Source organism: Camponotus floridanus, unplaced genomic scaffold, assembly GCF_003227725.1.
Source record: "Camponotus floridanus strain SB8 unplaced genomic scaffold, Cflo_v7.5 scaffold125, whole genome shotgun sequence".
In the NCBI taxonomy this organism is placed as follows: domain Eukaryota; kingdom Metazoa; phylum Arthropoda; class Insecta; order Hymenoptera; family Formicidae; genus Camponotus; species Camponotus floridanus.
This window is the reverse complement of record NW_020229243.1, coordinates 488299-508269: the sequence shown is the minus strand read 5'-3', so window position 1 is coordinate 508269 and position 19971 is coordinate 488299. Positions and strand designations below refer to the sequence as shown.

General features: G+C 34.4%; 1 protein-coding gene across 1 annotated transcript in view; it reads right to left on the bottom strand.

The window, feature by feature from the left end:
* Window positions 1-19971, bottom strand: part of LOC112639997 — a 52963-nt gene that overhangs the window by 7816 nt on the left and 25176 nt on the right. Inside the window, exons 2-3 of the mRNA XM_025415639.1 lie at window positions 3946-4078; window positions 756-898 (exon numbers count right to left, since the gene is read on the bottom strand). Of these exons, the coding sequence (XP_025271424.1) occupies window positions 756-898; window positions 3946-4078 (276 nt within the window). The remainder of the gene's footprint in view (window positions 1-755; window positions 899-3945; window positions 4079-19971) is intronic.

Sequence of the window (19971 nt, the reverse complement as noted above, 5' to 3'; positions counted from 1 at the left end):
TCGATCGAATTATAAATCCTCGATTATAAATTATCCGACTAAAGGCCGACAATTTGGAATCGATGTTCGATGCCGCTTGCCCAATTGGCCCAAACGGGCCACTGGCTTTTGCACGTCATTGTTTCGCCAACGATAGCGAAATTTACTATCGCGAATGAATCTTTGGAAAAAGGCGGAATATTATAATTCGATCGAATTATAAATCCTCGATTATAAATTATCCGATTAAAGACCGACAGTTTGGAACCATTGTTCGACGCCGCTTGCCCAATTGGCAAACGGGCCGCTGGCTTTTGCACGTCATTGTTTCGCCAACGATAGCGAAATTTACTATCGCGAATGAATCTTTGGAAAAAGGCGGAATATTATAATTCGATCGAATTATAAATCCTCGATTATAAATTAATATCGCGCTTTCGATAACACATTGTTCCCTCGCAACGAGTGTCTCTAATTGCCGGGCTCTTCAATTCTCTGCATTTCTCTTTAATTTCGCGTATTTAATTTCATCTTTTTTTCTCCGTTTAAATGCTAAAATTGTTACACTCGTAACATTTGAAATATACAAAAATATAAAAGCGTCTAGCGAAAAAAAAGAAGCTCCGTTTTTCCACCAAAAATTTATATTCGTGATATTTAAAACAATTTTTCTTTTCTCCCCTCTTTCCACAACTTTGGCCAACTGCTTTTACGACTGGGTTTTTCGTCAAAGGCGTTTTTCATCGGTTCAATGATTTAGACAAGAGTGCACTTACCGTCTTGATATGGACCGTCGTGGCAAAGTTCCATGATCACCTGGTTGGTGCCGGTATAGAGTAAGTTGAAGTGCTCCCTCTGCTTCTCCTTCATGCAATTGAGCGTGTATTTCGTGATGCATTTCATCCCGGCCTCGAGGTCACTGCAATGAAAACAGGAAATAAGCCATTATTAAATATATTTATTGTTTTTGAACCGGATGACGGAAATATGGAAGTCTACCAACTTAAGTAGGTTAAGGGTCAAGTCTGTGCGCGTAGAAATCCACGACGTAATATCGCCAAGTCTGACGTCTTTGACGTTTTAGAGATGGCAGGAATAACTTTATTGGGCAATGTAAACAGAATGCCTGCCAATAGATCGTGAGGTATTAGTAATTATATTTTGTTGAAAACGTGTGTGTGCTTCAAAAATTGTTTATTATTATTATATTATTTTATCTAAATTTATGAAATTGTAATCTGGATTAAATTTATGAAACTATATTAATCTAACAAAATTAAATTATCAATTTCCAAAAACGCCTGGAAAGGGAATTATATTGGAATTATGTTTACTTGTAATCTCTGTGAAAATTTAATAAATAATAAAATAATTGCCAGAAGATACTTTTATTGTGAAAAAAATTTTTTTTCACAAAAAGTTTATTGTTTTAACGGATAAAATAATAATATATAGTTTGTTTATTTTGAAGAGTGTAGCACAATTTTAATTCTAATCGGCAGAATATTGAAATTTTTATTACAAAAAGATTTCATCTAATATATAACGTTGTATATAAATGTATTAAACAATATACTTTTCCCGATACAATTGAATGTCACGCGTTTCTTCCGATCCAATTGATACGAGATTCAAAGACTATTGGAGACGTACGCATACAATTCTCCCTCTGGAAAATCTATTATTGAATCGCGAGAAACAGAAGCCGGGTCGCATCTCGCGAGACGAGCTCCTCGTCAGTTGCAACGCCATTATAAATATAACATCGCAAACATTAGATTGACTCTCAAGATCCATCTATTGAACCGTATCACCTATCAAGATTGCTCTCGAGCCGAGTCTCTCGATGACTATAAATACGGGCTAATATTACGATCTTGAATAGAGGACGCGAAGAAGTCGCGAAACGCGAGAGGATCGATATTTGCGCGCATAAACTGGCGTAAAAGAATTTTCCACCGATGACTAGCGAAGAGGCGAAATATGCGGTACGTTGGTCTCATCTCGAGAATTGATTATGCAAACCGTCCAATTTGCACGGTGTCATCCATTTTCCGGAAAACAAATATAAAAAGTATCGCGTGTCGCGCTATCTTGACGGTGCACGATAGCATTACTACAATTACGCAACAAAATGCGCGCAACGCGCGTTGTAAGCTATCGTGATTAATAATTGGTCGCATCGGACGATGGCAAGCGAGCCCAGGCTTGCATGAAATTTAAAGTTACATGAAACGAGCCGAAATTTCTCCCGGACCGGCTAAATTGCAAGCGTAATAAGATTCTTGGCCGAATTCGCGGGGCTCTGGAAATATCCGCACAAAATATCCGGCTGCTTGCATGCAATCATCCACTCAATTACATACGTACCATCTCGCGCGCGCGCGCGCGCGCCCGCGCGCGAGAGGGGGAGGGGGAGATTGATTCGAACGATCGAGCGCCTCGTTTGCGATAGAGCCGAAACGGAGACTGATACGATCGCGATTTCGGACGAATATAATAGACGAAGCCGCGGATGCGGAATGTCGGATATTATTCCCCGGCCAATTTCCAATTTCGCCGAGAGAGCCGCCTTACGTTACGTCTGTCTGCGAAACGATTCTTGCCCCCTCCCCCCTCCAGGTTGCCTCGTTGGCGATAAATTACTCGCGGGAATGATTAATGTTTTATACGCTCGTGTCGGAATTAACGCGGGTATGAATGTGGATAATGAAAAATGTCTCTAATGACATTTGGGTGCGAAACTGTCAAGTGAGTATCACTTTTCAAACGTCACAATTAACGCGATTAAGACCCCGTTCTCAAAATTGATACGAAATGCTAGAGAGAGTCGATTACAGAAACGACCGCACCGAGAAAAATCGTTTGATTGTACCAACAAGATTAATATATGATTGAAGGCATTTTGGTTAAATCAAACAAGAATTTCTAGTTATCATGATAAGACTCGATTTTTTATAACTAGAATGTTTAATAGATTTTACTATAAGGATTTGGTTAGTATTTTCTGGTTGGATCTCTCAAATTTCTTGTTACATTAATTTCTTTGCTTGCTTCTTAACTTAATTCGTATTCAATATTTGCCATAAATGTATATAAAGAATTAGTATTAACATTAAATTCAAAGAATATTTTTTTTTGTCTTACGAGCAGTAGGGCCAGAAAGAGGACGCTAGCTCTCTGATTGTGTGAGCTGCATCCTCTTTTTGCATCACTGTTTATCAGTTTAATTTCTAACAAACTGAACTTGAAATAATTTATTCAATAATCTGGATTGAATTTATGCAATAATCGTGTTGGAATTCGGAATATTAAGCAGACTTTGAGATTAGATGGAAAAAATTTTAGACGACTTGGTGCTGGGGAGTTTAGTATTATTAACGAGAAAATTTGGTAAATTTAACAGGAAGAAATTAATCAGATTCATCTGGTAATTCCTACAAGAATTCTGGTTCGTCCATTTTCCAACAGACATACTGGTTGAATCTACCAGAATTCTAATTAATACAACCAGATTTTTTTCTCAATATTGCACTGTTTATCAGTTTAATTTCTAACAAACTGAATTTAAAATAATTTATTCAATAATCTGGATTGAATTTATCCAATAATTTTGTTGAAATTCAGAATATTAAACAGACTTTTGAGATTAGATGGGAAAAATTTGAGGCGACTTAGTGCTGGCGAGTTTAGTATTATTAATTCTGGTTCGTTCATTTTCCAACAGACATACCGGTTGAGAATCTACCAGAATTCTAATAAATGCAACCAGATTTTTTTCTCAGTGCGGTCATTTTTCTCGAGGAGAGGAAAGAAGGGGGACCCCTAAACCAACGTCTCGGAATTGCTCGGAGTAAGTTGGTGCAGTCGCATCTCATGGAACATGTAAAGAAACGACAGGTAACAACGAAGATCGGCTCGAAGGAGCCGCGCGGGTCGAATAGAGACGAGAGACGAAAGACTCACGGGCATAGTTTGTTGAGTTCCTCCTTTTTCGTTACGACGAGACCCAGGTCGTTGCTGCTGATTTTCTCGAGGGGCCTGGCGCACCTCACGAGCTCCTCGTGTCCGCACTCTTCACCCCGGCAGCTGGCGAGCACTGAAACAGAAGCGCGATAATCGGGTTAGCCAAGAATAGAGAGAGCTCGGGAAGGGAGAAGGTAAGGCGAAACGTAAGGCAAGGTACGACGAAATTCCCCCGGTGCGGAGCCAGCCGATAACAATGTTATTAGTAAGGGAATCGCAAAGAGCAACGCTACTCCTCGAATTCGATTAAGCGCGCGCGCGGAATCGATGTTACCGTCACCATTGGCGGTGTGATTGCAGCGGAAATATCAAACAAGTTTAATTGACGTGGAAACAATACAGATTGCACCCGGAACTTCATACTCGGACGGATCCCCGATACCCGTTTCCATGGAATTGTCATAGCATGGGACCGGTATCGTACACACGCCTGTCGCGTCCACCGAGACGTTATTATTTCGCGTTTTCGACAGAAAAATCCCCGGTTACGTCGCGTTATTACACGGAGAGTCATGCACGCTACTTGGAATTAAAATGTCGAAATGACGCGTTCTTGCTCCGACTTGACGAGATGAGGAAAATATGACAATTCTTTAAGGATGTTTTGCATGTATAATCCTAGCAAAAAATAGCTGAAAATCAATATTGATGAATATCCACTTTTGGGGTATTTTGAGTATGAGAAATTGTGTGGAATATTACAATTTGATTTTAGCTACAGTGCAGAGATGTATTTTTTAATATTTATTGCGTTTTTACTGAAATATATTCCGAATTTTGTTAATCGAAATGATTAACTTTTGGCAGAAAATTTCGCCTCGTGACAGATACATAGCTAATTTCATTAAATTATATTTAATATCTTTTTAACTAGTTAGTACTCGTATAATATTATTTGATCAAATATTTCCTCTGTATCTAAACTATTGCAAATTTTAAACAAATTCTGAATATTATTTCCATGTGTTTTTGTTATTTGAATCGTGGTTATACGTTTCCCATAAAAACACATGTTAATATTCGGTACAAATTAAAATCCTTACAACTTGTGAACGCTTTAGTGAATCGATTTAAAAAATTGTACTGAAAATTCTAAACATATGTAAGGACATTCTGCACAATTTTCATTAAATTCTCAATATTTTAAAAGTAGGTACAAAACATCTTTAAAAAAAAAAAAAGAAAAAAAAATGTAAGAATTATTGAATTTATAAAGAATTATTGCAAAAATTTTTGTCACAATGGTATTCCCACCTGCGCTTGATCTTGAAAATAGCCTTCTTTCCGATTATTATTGTATTATCCTTTTTCTATCGGCGAGGGAGTTTTTTATAGTTTTTAATTTGCTAAAGCTCGGATATTTTTCTCGACCCCCCCTTCGCCCTCTTCCTTTATCCTTTTATTATGGTTTCCGAGCCGACTTGTCCGGATCCTTTGTATCTGAATTTTGAAAATGAAATTACAATGGCGGCGCGGTAGCAGCCAACGTGTACGCACACATTCGCACACGCGCACAAGATGCGCTCGCGTGTGTATATCGGTGGTCACACGCGAATTCGGGATGCAGGATAAAAAACACAGGAAATGCATTCGCCGTCCGGGCTAATGATGAGAATGGCGCGCGATATTATCACGGCGTCATGTGCCGTTGGCGAAAAACCATTCGTTCATATTAGGAAGTTGATTTGGATTAATGGGAGGGGGAGGACGAGGGGAGGGGGGGAGGAGGAGGAGGAAGAGACACCATCTCGTTTGCCAGGTCGGCTCGCCCGCGTGCTTTCGTCGTGCTTTCCAACTTTTGGAAATTCATTACCAATTATGCACGGTCTACGGAACTTTATGCACGTATACATATTCACGCGCGCGCACGTAACGTAATGTCCAAGAAATTCCCGTTTAAATTTTTGCGCGATTTTTTTGCGCGAATTTAAAGTCGATTTGTTTAAAAAAAATAAATAACGTGTGTTTTTGTAGAAAAATTCTACTAGTGTAAACAATTGTTTTAACGTTTAATATTTTTTAATACTTAATATTAAATATACAGAATGTATGTGAAATGATGCACTAAACTTTAGGAGCGTATAAATAAGACTTTTTTTTCCTATGAATATGGGTCCGCAAATGAACCCAAGCTAGAGGCCCCTAAAGTTTGGGAAAAAAAATTGAAAATTGACTGTTTCAGGGGAAAAAAAAATTGCGACAAATCTCGAATCGAAATTTGATAAATTTGATCGAATCTATTGTACAATAGGAACAACATTTTTGTTTGAGTGGACATTAGGGATGGTTGTACCTCGGAAACTATCGCTGTCTTGAGATTTTAATTAAGAAACGCTAAAACTCTAAATTGATCAAAGAATCCGTCATTAAATTAAGCCGGAGAAATTCTGGGACATTTTATATAAACACTCGACGACCAGGATAAAGAAGCATCGTATCCGGCTTTTGAAGGCGAATCTCGGGACATTTCCGTGAAATTATTAAGCACTTTTGAGAGAGAGAGAGAGAGAGAGAGAGAGAGAGAGAGAGAGAGAGAAGAGAGAGAGAGAGAGAGAGAGAGGAGAGAGAGAGAGAGAAAGAGAGACAAGTTCTTCGTAATAAACAAGCCATTGTGAGAGAAGGGTGAGATGGGAACAGGGTCAAGATCGACTTTTCTCTCGACACCGCCAAACGAACTTATAACTTCCGCTCGAAACCGATTATCCGGAAGTGCCACTTTCCAGGTAATAAAAGAGAACTACCAATAGGGCCGCTTGCTCTTGCTTTTGCACCAAACTTGGAAACTTTTCCACCCCCGTCTCCCCATCCATCTCCTTTCCCATGTTTGCTCTAATATAGAATTTCCTGTATTACGCGCGATGGCGGTACTAATGGAAAGCAACGTTATGTTTCATCATCTCGTGATGAAAAGTCAAACTAGATGAACGAGCCATACAATTAAAGTTCGCTCCGAGGAATGTTTCAATTTCCCTCCTTCTTTTGTCTTACATCTCGAAAGATGTTCGAGCTAGGTATCGAAATGTTTTATGCAAGAGATCTTATTTGATTTCTTTTTTAAATACCGACGAGAGAAAGAGAGAGAGAGAAGAGAAAAAAAACGCAGAATCGAAACGAGGCAATATCAAGGTACAAAAGGAGAATTTACGAATTAGCAATTTGCACTGCTGATTTTTTGGGATAAATGGAATCTTGTAAAACTTCTGCCAACTTTTTTTTCGCACAATAATCGGATTACCGAATCGAGAGCTTTTAGAGAAATTGAGAATATCTCGAAAAAGGATTACTCGCTCATACATAATAGGTATCGAATAATCTTTGATTATCTATAATCTTGATCCACGCATTCTGTGTTTGCAAACATGAGTACACCGGGATAAACATTGCAATTAATGTTTGTACCGCTGATGCTACATCGTTACCAAGATCGAAATTGCTAACATACAACGATAAACACAACTCTCTCCGTCATATTTGAAGAGCAGAATCACATATTTCTCATGGAGAAATTTGCTATTTGCTTTAAGGGAAATAAAGAAAAAAAAAATTAAAATTCGTTCTCCAAATCAAGTGATCTACATAAATACTGTAAATTAAAAATGTACACGACGTCTCGTGTTATGACATATTTAAAAAATATTAATCGCTCTGTATAAATAAAAATATAANGAATATGGATCTCGGTCAGTATAACGACGAGTATTATCAGGACGGGATTATGAAACGGACCGGAAGAAGAGGAAGTTTCGCCGATTGGATAATTGCATTCATAAGGAGCACGTATTTTGCGAACGTTATATCATATTAGATTGTCATTATTTTTCATACACTGAAGAAAATCGTTTGATTGTACCAACAAAGACGTATATGATTCCACCGTAAAAAATTTTTGTGGTAAATTTACAACTATTATAGTGGTAATAAATATTGAGACCAACTATTAAAGGTATATTTACATACATTAGTAAATTTACATTTCATAGATAAAATTATTATCTTAAATGGTAAGTAAGCATCTTGTACTAATAAATGTACATGTTAGAAGTAAATTTCTAGAAATGTTTATGTAATAATACATTTTGTATATGTATTTATACAATTTCACATATTAAATTTAATTAAAAATTACTATACATAATTAGTGTAACAATTACGCTGTTTTATAACGAAAATATATAAATTCATGTACTTTTACAAAATTAGTTATTTTACTCTTTTATTGTGTAAATATTCAAATGTAAATTTATATTTGATAAAAATTACAAGATTAAAAGTGTATTTTCATCAAAATATAAACGAATATTACACAATAAAGAGTAAAAAAACTAATTTTTGTAAAGTACATGAATTTATATATTTTCCATTAAAACATAGCATAATTGTTACACTTATATGTGTAATTTTACATACTTTTTTTTACAGTGTTGAAGAGATTTTTGGTTAAATCAAACAAGAAATTTCTAGTTATCATGATAAGATTCGATTTTTTTTTTAACCAGAAATGTTTAATAGATTTTATTATAAGGATTTGATTAGTATTTTCTGGTTGGGATCTATAAAATTCCTGTTACATTAATTTCTTTGCTTGCTTTTAACTTAACTCGTATTCAATATTTTGCCATGAAATGCATATAAAAAACTAATATTAACGTTAAATCCAAAGTATATTTTTTTTTCTTACGAGCAGTAGATACCAGAAAGGAGGACGCTGCTCTCTGATTTGCGTGTGTTTGAGCTGCATCCTCTTCTTGCATCACTGTTTATCAGTTTTAATTTCTAACAAACTGAACTTAAAATAATTTATTCAATAATCTGGATTGAATTTTATGCAATAATTCTTGTTGGAATTCAGAATATTAAACAGACTTTTTGAGATTAGATGGAACAAATTTTTAGACGACTTGGTCGCTGGCGAGTTTAGTATTATTAACCAGAAAATATTGGTCAAATTTAACAGGAAAGAAATTAATCAGATTCATGTGGTAATTCCTATAAGAATCTGGTTGAGTCCATTTTCCAACAGACATATTGGGTTGGAATAACTAAGAATTCTAATTAATGCAACTAGATTTTTTTCTCGGGTACAGAACACGAACGTGATAACTTTAACACTTCGTTAATATTAACAAAATTTTTATCTGACTGGAGCGGCGTATGTGATTTCTAGTCGTTATAATGTTGTCTACTAACATACTATATATCTCTTTATGAATTAATACTCTACTATAGTACGTGTTTCTACGGTGAATGATCATATCCGCCGATACGAATGCGCCGGCAGCGGTCTAATAAAATCATTGTCTGGCTTGCACGCTTATCACTGACAAGCATTTCCCATTCCCCTTCCCACCCCTAGAGCGCAGAGCAAACGCAGGCCTTGCTTTCAGATTTTCCTCGCGTAGAAATAATGATAAAGTTCATTCATTTCCATTCGAGCCAGATAAGGACAACAATTAATAGCTTTTGATTAATATACCCGTGGAGGTGGCTCAAGCTAGTCCGGGGCTCATTTCCATTCGCTAATAAATTCCGGAATCGTAATAGTCCGATAAAGCGACCAACTTACATCTGGATTCATCGCACTTGAACCGATCGGTTTTAAAACAGCATTTAATGATACCGTTTATTATCTAGATTAATCTTCACCCGCTTTCGAGACTTAATTCGAAGTTTGGATCATACAGGGACCTGTTCAGACAAAGACTTAACTTTTGCAATTTAGTTTACAACATGACACATGGGAAATTACATATTTTCATGTACAGGTAATATTCGTTTCTTTCATATACTGTCTAATTGTGACGTGTCGAGTAATTATTTGTTTATTTATTAACTGAAACATTATAAAACGGTACCGACTTATTAAGGGGGAATATAATTATATAAGTATCTATGGCAATGAAATAGTATATAATAGAAGAAGGAGATTAATTTAAAAGAATGTGATATTTTATAAAATTAATATATAATTACGTGTCAACATAATTATATTACACCGAATATAAATGACAATTTAACTCGTGCTAATTTTATCAGAATTGGTTACACGTATAAACACACGATATAACATTTTTTGCGTTCAATTTTACAGTATTATTTTTCTCCTTATGTTCTATTTTTAGAAAAAAGTGTAGGTACAAACAGACTTTTTTTACATTAAGACAGGTGGCAAGAGTTAATAAAGAAACGAAGAAATTTACGATGGCTAAGTTCAGTCCACGTTGGGACGTTCAAGCTGAAAGCGTAAAGTCTCAACATTAATTTAGTTACATTGAGAAGTGAACTGCGGCGTTTTATCCCGCGAAAACAGTCGTTTGGGTTGCAGAATGAATGAGGCCGTAAAATATTCAGGGATTAGCGGTCAGTTCTTACGAAGATTACCGAACAAAATCTCAAATGTTTAATTGTTATTATAACGTAAAAGGCAAAATCATAGATATTCATTCTTTACAAAATGTTCTTGCGCGATGTTAGACTATATTACTAACAAAATAATACATATGTATAATATTAATAATAATAATAATATATATGTATAGATATAATACACTAATAATTAATAATAATAATAATAATAATAATAATAATAATAATAATATATATGTATAAATATATATTATGATATATTATTATATATATTTATATATATATATTACTACATATAATATATAATAATATATATATTAAGTATAATTTATAAATAATTACAATAGTTTATTATAATATAATTATAATATATATATTTTATTATAATATAATAAATATTGACAATATTTTATTACTCAATTAATAAACATTATTATATTTTATTAAAATATTATATTATATTATAATATTAAAGAATTACTATTATAACTTACTATAATAAAATATTATTACGTCGGAGAGAATTTATACTATTCCTTTATAATGTAACATTAATAATATGTATATATCCTTATAATTATAACAAAATATTACAATAATTTTCTTATAATATAATAAAATTTAATTACCGTTAAATTATAACTTGGTCCCTATAAAACAATGTTTTTGGTCCTAACTGTTTCATAATAACCATTTCTTGGGTAACGTTGATGTCTACACATCATTTTGCAAGGATATTTTAGTTATGTAGATAGAATAAGTGGATATGTGATAACGTCGCACCAGATGGTAAAATCGTTTATTATAATCGCTATAAGCTCTCTGGCGATCAGTACCTATACTTTTCGGGCAGGCATTCATTTTCGGTAGAGCACATAATAACATAATGAGCAACACGTTCAGTTACAACGCCCCAAGATATTACTTAATTAGTGTTTAGTGCCACTAGACTGCTTATTGTGTAACGGTTAAATTAGGTATGATAGAGAGAAAAATAAAAATCTTCGAGAGTGAAAGTGAACAAAATACTAAGTGTATAAAAACGGTCGGGTGTAGTCTTGGGAAGCGGCCGGACTTGAAGCAACTGTACCGGACGCGGTGGATTGCTTAGAAGCTCTTCTAATAGCTGCTTGATTGACCTTGCTGCGACTGAATGACGACTTTAGATTGCTGCTTTACTAACTAGCGCATGGCTCCGTCAAATCAGTCCCTATTAACGTACTGATGGTCTTATCGCATATGAGTGGGTGAGCAGGGACAGGTTTCTTCTTCAGACTGTATGTGGGATTGAGGGCATAGTATTTCTTTACGACTTCACTCGCGGGCATCGGCGCTCGTCTCTAGCAAGGATGATTATTTCAAACGAGCGCAGATTAAGGTGGCGGGAACGGTATCGCGCGGGTAATCAGACAGGGGATGTGTCGCGTTTCCCAGAATCATGCGTTTCCAAAGCCGAGCCCAATGAGTTCGCGAAGGTAGTGCTACTTATTATAGCAGGAGTAGTAAGAATGTTCACGCGCAAGTTATGAAATTGGGGCTATATTGAAAAGTGGGGTGGCGGGAGGGGGCAGGCGTGAGAATTCTCCTTACTCTTGAGAGACGATCAAGGAACGGTAGAGAGTAGGAGCGCCTAGAGGAGCACCGGGTCTTCGCACGCATAGACAAAGTCGGTAGCGGCAAAAGAGAGTGGGATTGATTGGTGAAATGACGGTATAAGAAATGAGATGTTAAATAGCGCTGTATATGACAGACGGTAATAGATAGACAAAGAGCGGGGCTCGGTCGGGTGACGAAGCGTGAGATATAACAAGTGGAGAGTTATTGTATAGTTGGCTAGATATGTTGTATGGAAGCAGGCCATGCGTGGCAGGAAAATGACCAAAGCCCAGAGAGTAATAAAATAATATGGGCCGTTAAAAGTGTGATCTAGCGAATAGCGCGGGACGATAGTACACACGCATTAATATACTACCCTAGCGATTCCAGGACTATCAGTTGAACATTTCACGACCCATGGTATTTGGTCTCGCTTCTTATATGCTCTGTTTCCGTAAGTTACTAAACGCGCAATTTCGATACGCAAGAGCATAAGGAGGGCGATAAGGATAACTTGTGGAGAGACTGAATAAAAGGAGGAGAGAGATATTGCTGAGGAGACTTCGCTCTATGAAGTAAGAATATAACGTCTCCGCGCTGGCCACGCAAGTTTGTAGTGAAAGGCGCGGTGACGGCAGTGGACCGACGGTCGGGTGAGACGAAGAGCGCTGAATAGTGACCGCGGCATATCGCAGTCATGAATAGTATCGGGACTGGTACCGGTAATCTGGCGGGAGATTCTCCTTTTTTTCCTCTTGGAGACATCAAAGTGACAGAGAGGGATGATTGTATTGGTTCGACGATCGTGCTCCTGTGCCGCCTTGTGTATTATGATACTGTGCTCGCTAGGTGTGTCTATCATTTTTTTAACTTGATGTTCACGGGTGTTTAATAATAAGTGGATATTCTCGTTAGCTTATATGAATAATGGCGGATCAATAAGGATGTCATTTTAATTCTCGCTAACGTATTTTAGCTACTAACATAGGCAACTCGGCTTTTCTTCCCCTTTATTTTTTTGCGGAAAGATCTATTTTCTAAGGAATCTCACCGGCTGTTGTTGAATTGGTGAAATGGTTTTTTAAATGTTAGTTATTATATTATTAAAGTGAACAATAAGTAGTAATCAATATAGTGTAATCCCTTTATAAGTAATAATAGGATTATCGATGTTGAAAGTGATATTTTTTTGTATCCCTTACACGAGGTCGTAAATAGTAGTTGCTCTGTTAACATTATTTAATAGTTTTTACGTATAACAAACAAACCGACTCAGCTCACGCGTGATTATACATACACATTTTTTATGAGTATATAATATTTATTTTTTCCTATATAAGTAATAAAGAATAAGAGAAGAATAATAGAGATAATTTATATAATGTATTTATATTAAAAGAATTAATTTAATTAATGCCAATTAAATGTTATATAATGTTAATACATATTATATATTATACTTTCAATTAAATAATATTCGATAAATAATAATTTATATTAATATTAATAGTTAAGGTATAGTACTGATAAAATATAATTATTTAATAATTTAAAATTAAAAATTATAGTAAATTTAAATTAAAAAAAAATTAAATTTATATTATTAATATTTGGTATCAATAACAATTCTAAGTTAATTATAAACTAAAACTTTAAAAAGTTATTTATTAAATAATATAATTATTTGATAGACTTTTTTTATTTTTGCGCTTTTCTTCATTACCTCTTTCTTTATACTCTTCTCTCTTTTCTTCTTTATTTAAAAACTTAATGAAAAATATTAATTATTATATAAATATTTATTTAATCATCGTTTAGTATATCATCGTTTTTCAATTATTACTCACTGTTCTTAATGGAGCGCTTTGTTATCATTCGATACATATATTCAATAAGAAATTCGTCAGTATACAAAACTAATTTAAATTTTATTAGAATAAGATGTAAATATCAGTTGTATGTTAGCAGACTAATCAAATTAAAGGGGGTTTTATTCATTTCATATACGTTATATGTACGAAATATAAACTCTTAGTACTCTACTCTCCTCTGTAGAGATTAGCGATTGCATACTCGGCCTCCTCTCATAAATTTCGCGGGCGTAGGCCATAATTCGTTAAAGGGAAAATTTTATGTTAACAGTATGATTAATTTGATTACTCTTTTACAATTATCTTGGTGAGCATTCGTACGCTTTAAGATGAAAATATGATATTTCCCCAGATGGTATAAGGAATTTGTAATCTCTACTATCATCGATTTGACTTGAAAAAGGGTTATTGGCAATGTCGGTAATAAATTCTCTCCTTGGTGTGCAATTGTCCCTCCTCCGTATTGTTATAAAGGGATGAAACTTAGCCAACCGTTATTGGCGGTCTATAAATTATGCATTATTCAGGTTCAGGGAGCACGGATATTTCCATATTTTATGGGAGCCGGAATATACGTCATTAATTTCTTTACATAAAATTCATGATTCCTCTACTTTGTAATAAAAGTATCGATTTGTCGCTGTCTCACTCGTTTGTATAATTATCTCGTGTGTAAAATTAATTTCTTGTCTGTGAATAGTTCTTCGCCATTAATACATTAAAAGTACATTAGATTTTCTACAGAAAAAAAAAATATAATATAGTTTTATTTTTTTCCCGATAAAAGTCAACAGTGTAATTGTCTACCAGGATGAGATATATAAATATTTGCGTGCGATATTGGTTTGATCGAATTTTCTAGTACGGATATATCAGATATTAAGTTAAAAATGTGTAAGAAAAATAAAATTAAGTAAAAATTAGATATGGGAATACATATAATTGTATTAGGGTTATTTAAATGGGATTTTGATAATCGGATATTCATACGAGAACAAATATTCTTTTTTTAACACATCCGACATCTCATTGTATCATTCCCAATCTCATAAAAATGTCTCTTAAAAATAAAAACTCACATAATTTTCTTTTACACCCCACCTTTTCTCATCATTCAAATAGGAAATCGCTCGGACAATTATAGTGCTTTGTTAATTAATTACGACGTTGGGAGCCTCTCTCTTATTCGATCGATAATAATTGGCAATATTGCTTCGATAACGGCTATTTCCTTTGAGCCTCCAGATCATTTTATGTTTCTCATATTCTCCTTTTTCTCATTACGTCCCACGTCCCCGATGCAAGAGATGTTGAACAACTTGTTTTTTTTATTTTTTTTTTTTTTTTCATCACGCCGATTTATGTTGCTATTGGAGACGTGTATTACTGATGGAGGAGAGACGATGAATTTTAAGAGATCAATCGCTTATTGGATCGGACGTTTTCACCCGATAAAGGGCGAATCTCCCTTCATTCTAATTGTTATCTACAGCACATAAAGAATCATACCTCGTCTAAACAATTATATTGTATTTGCTATCGCATTTAATTTAAGAAACACTCTTCTGAATAAATATCAAGATACATAATTACAGCTCAATTATACGGGTCAAAGATACAATTATTTGCGAATTCTTTAATTTTGGTTCTCTAATTTATATCTTATATAATTTTATATATATAAAGTTATGACAGGTAGTTAAACTATCTACATAATTACTATGTACCTTTATAGTTATTACTTGAAGAGAATTAGTACTAATAATAATAATAAATAATTAATGCGATAAATAAGCTAGAATAATAAAATATATAATATGATTTGACTCAAATTATAAAATCAGATAATTGCCAAAAGTAATAGATCATTGTAATATATATAATTAGATTGAAAGAGTTATTCATGATACACACTTTGATTTTATCAATAATGAAAAAAATAGGGTGATAAACGTCGTCGAACTAGTTCTTTTCTCTTTCTCTCTTATCTTGGATATAGCGTCGTTCGATATATATAGTTCTAACACTCATCATGTACGAAGGTCTATTTGAGATCATGCGATTGTCGTTAATTGAATGTTTTCCGGATTATAACATCCGGAGTTTTTTATGTACTATTGATGACTAATGTCTTAAGGACCTATCGATATAGTTCGTATCAATGATTGAGCTCAATGCTCTCTCAATTGATGTCTGCTTGCCAAGACTCTTATATATTACTAATTCTTCTTAATGGAATCCACGTTACTTTTTGTATACAGAGAGTACAATGGTACGCTACAAATCGCTTTTCCCTCGAGTTCCATTGGATGTTGCTGAGTTCGTTGCATACATTTTCGCCAGATCACACTCGTGTTAATCGGTTCAGGTAGGATAGAGACTGTATTAAATCACGTCTGGAAGCTTTTTCTGGAAGTATGGTTAAGTGGCGTAGAGGTGGCTGCGGCGACGTAAACTGAGCTCGCGTACATATTTAGAACGCCGTTTCGTTTAAAGCATTACATTTTAAACCCTATACTCACTTTCTTATTATTTGTGCAGACAGTTTAAATGTGACGAATATGTTTCGAGGTGCTGCCGACAGAGGCACGCGAAGGCGCGCAGCATCGAGAAGCCCAACTCGCAGTGTACTGTGCGGATTTGACAGGTAATAGCGGGAGTAGTAACGCGGGAAGGGAGAAACATTAAGATAGTGGTCTAAGTATTTGCAAGTAAATTTTCTTGGTTTGGTTAGCACGATTACTACATGACCCTCGTGCCTTACAGTAGAGAAAGGTGAAGTAACCACGTCACGACAGTGCTCAGTGTATTAATATATCGTAGGGATCATAAGATACTACAGGGATACCAGTGATCATTATATTATCGCTGACACTGGGTCGAGCAGGACTGAAGATCACACGCGTATATTGTGCTCGCCGTCCGTTTGAATAATAATTATTTCAGTGCGGTGGGACACCGCGTGTTATGCGAATAATTATAGTGGTCAACCATTCCATATCTTACTCCACCAGCAAATCTGTCCACTGCCAAACTGGAAACTTACACTGCCAGCGGGCTTTCTCTAAATCTAAACCATGAAATTTATTATGTTTGCATGATAGAGAAACTTATATAAGAGCGGGCTTTTCAATTATAGACATAGTGATACGGCTGTGGTAGTATGTATTCGATTCTCTCAAATGCACGTATTACCTAGCACATTCTAACACTGGTATATTTATAAATTACTCCGTGGGATCGATATCTCTTATTCCTACTCGTATACGTTAACCAGGTGTGAAGTTTCCATTTTATCATTTTTATATATTATGTTGCGCTGCGTATCAATTTGGAATTTGATGTTTCGTATCAGACAAGATTCTATTATACTGAAATATGAGTTTCACATTATTTTAATACTCTAGTTGTACGCAGTATTGTATATCTAATAGATATTGTATTTCATTTTAGCATTGATTTTAAAACTATAAAATATTATATAATATTTTGTTTTAAATTTATAATAATTCTAAAGAGATTTTTCGGGATTCAGCACAGACAAGTGCATAATGTCCTGCCTCACACTAAAAACAATCTTATTGTCGCGTATGGCGAAGGAGAGATGCGTGTTTCTAAAAGAGATGAGATCATTAAGCACTTTTCTACTTCTCGTTCAGATTTAACTATTGCATTTTTAAATATTTTAATCTCTAATTAAGGGGAACTGATTGATAATTTATAATTTATTTTATAATAATTAATACTAAGCTAGCACAAGAATATTTTTTAATTATTATGATTTATATAATTTATTAATTAGTATAATTAACTCAATAATTTTTTAAGTTATATAATACACTTGAATTAAAATTATATATTTTTAATAATCTACCTAGTTATTTAGAGCAAAGACAGAATATGAGATAATAAAAATGATCAATCACTTTTAAATTGGTCTTTATATCACATAAACATTAGTCGCTCATAATTTGAATTTGCAGAAAATGTTTATTATAAATGCAATATTTATGTTTTAAATTGAGAAATACATAATAACAAACGCTCGAGACTTCACCTTCGCAATATTTAAAAAAGCAACAAAAAATTTCTTCAACGCAAAAATCACAAAGTGTTAATTATTATAATTTAACAAAAAAAGTGCAACGATCAGTAGTAACCAATTTTAAAGTCTCACTATCATATGATTTTGTATTAACAATTAATCTGTGTGATTCATTTATTTGGTCTAAATTTGAATGTTGGGGATCTCAAAATGAATAAATTACAACTTGCGGATGTAATTTTTGCTGCAGAAATGCCTCTCGACTGTATCGTGGGACTCAATTATTATATTCTTATCACATAATTACACGCGAATAATCTTGTGCACTGCTGCGACGTAATATACTGTTGATTCACTCGGATACGACTCGAATTCAAAACTTAATATTGACGCGCTGTCAGAGCGTGTATTTGAGATAACTCAGTGTACAGATCTCGGAAGCGAGATCGGCAATCAGCCGGATTAGACAAGTCCTTATCATATGAATGAACAGCTGGTAACATCGATAATATTACATCTTCGCGGATCACGAACCACGGAATAGACTTATCCGTCGTCGGCGGAAATGCGCTCTTTCTGTCTGGTGGCACGATCATTAAACATTTTCGCTACATTTGTGCTCGTATAGCACACAGAAAAGTAAGAAAGTCAGCCACGCGCGAATAAGTGTGTAAGACCTTCACAAGTAAATTATTATCGCAAAGTGAGACTGGAATTAAAGGCGCTGAAGCTCTATACGAGAACGGATGCTTGACGATAGAGCTTTTCTGTGTTATAAGTAACAATTAAGGTTTGCCACCTTAGACGGTATTGTCAATAGAGACTCCACTCTCCTTTTCACGTCGCTTATAGTTCGTCATGCGGAAACACGTCTTACTCGCATGCAACTCCGTGCCGATTCTGATCTTACACGAATATATGTATTGAAGATTGGAATTCCTATTTTCATTTGTATGGTACTTATTGTCTGAGAGAGTAGGTGATAACAATTTATAAAGTTCTCATTTCATGACTCAAATAAATAAGCCAAAATTCGAACAATAAATTTAAAAAAATTGAATAGTGAGGGCATGTCACTATAATACAAGTTAATTACGAAATTAAATATAATAAAAAAACGTTTATTCAAAAATAAATTAAGAATCAAAATTAATTGTGATGTCTTAATACTATGAGCTAATATACTGACACTCATTTATTTTAGCGGGCATTTTTTATGTCAGTCATTGTTATCCGCTCTAAAATACTCACACACTAGAACATTTGATTTAGATGCATAATTAATCGTAACGAAACCAGATACCTTAATCCAAAGAGAAGAGTATAGCTAAGAAGAAAAAGACAAGATATCAGTCCGAGTAACGCGTGGCTTTTTTACACCCCTTTTTGGTAATTCATTCTTTAGTTTATAGAAAACATTGGCTGTATTTCCTATGAATACTATTATTAAATTATTACACATAAGTGTTATAAGTACGAGATTTCACCGGTATACATAATACTAAGAACGGTAGCTATGGAATCTAATTGAATAATATAGAGCCTCGGTCCATTTGTCCATCACCGAGATGTCGATAATCGCTTCAGCGATATATTTATCTCTTGAGTGAATCCGCTTATTAAATACGAGAGTCAGTCTCTCATCGTCGAGAGGATTTACGTGAGAATAATAGAACGTCTAAATTGAGCGCAGATAAAAAATACGTGAACTTATCACGGATCGTTAATCGAGAAGTTGAGAATATATCGAGAATATAGAATAATCACTATCTACCTCCAAATATGTATTTATTATTTCAAAACCTGCAGATAAGAGTCGTTATATTATTTAAATTCTCTCAACACAAACTCTATAATTAGGAGATACCATAGACTATCTTATCTATTACGCTCTTCTGAATATTAATTAGATTATTAGGGTTATGTATTATTTTTTTAGTATATAAGTTTAAGAAAAGATATGTATTGAATCTCTTATAAGTTTTTAAAATCTTTTCCAATTTGGCTTTGTATGTATCCTAAACCCTCCTTGTTTATATTTTCTGATCTCTTCCAAAAAATTATCCATTTGGGGTAAATTTGCTATTCAGT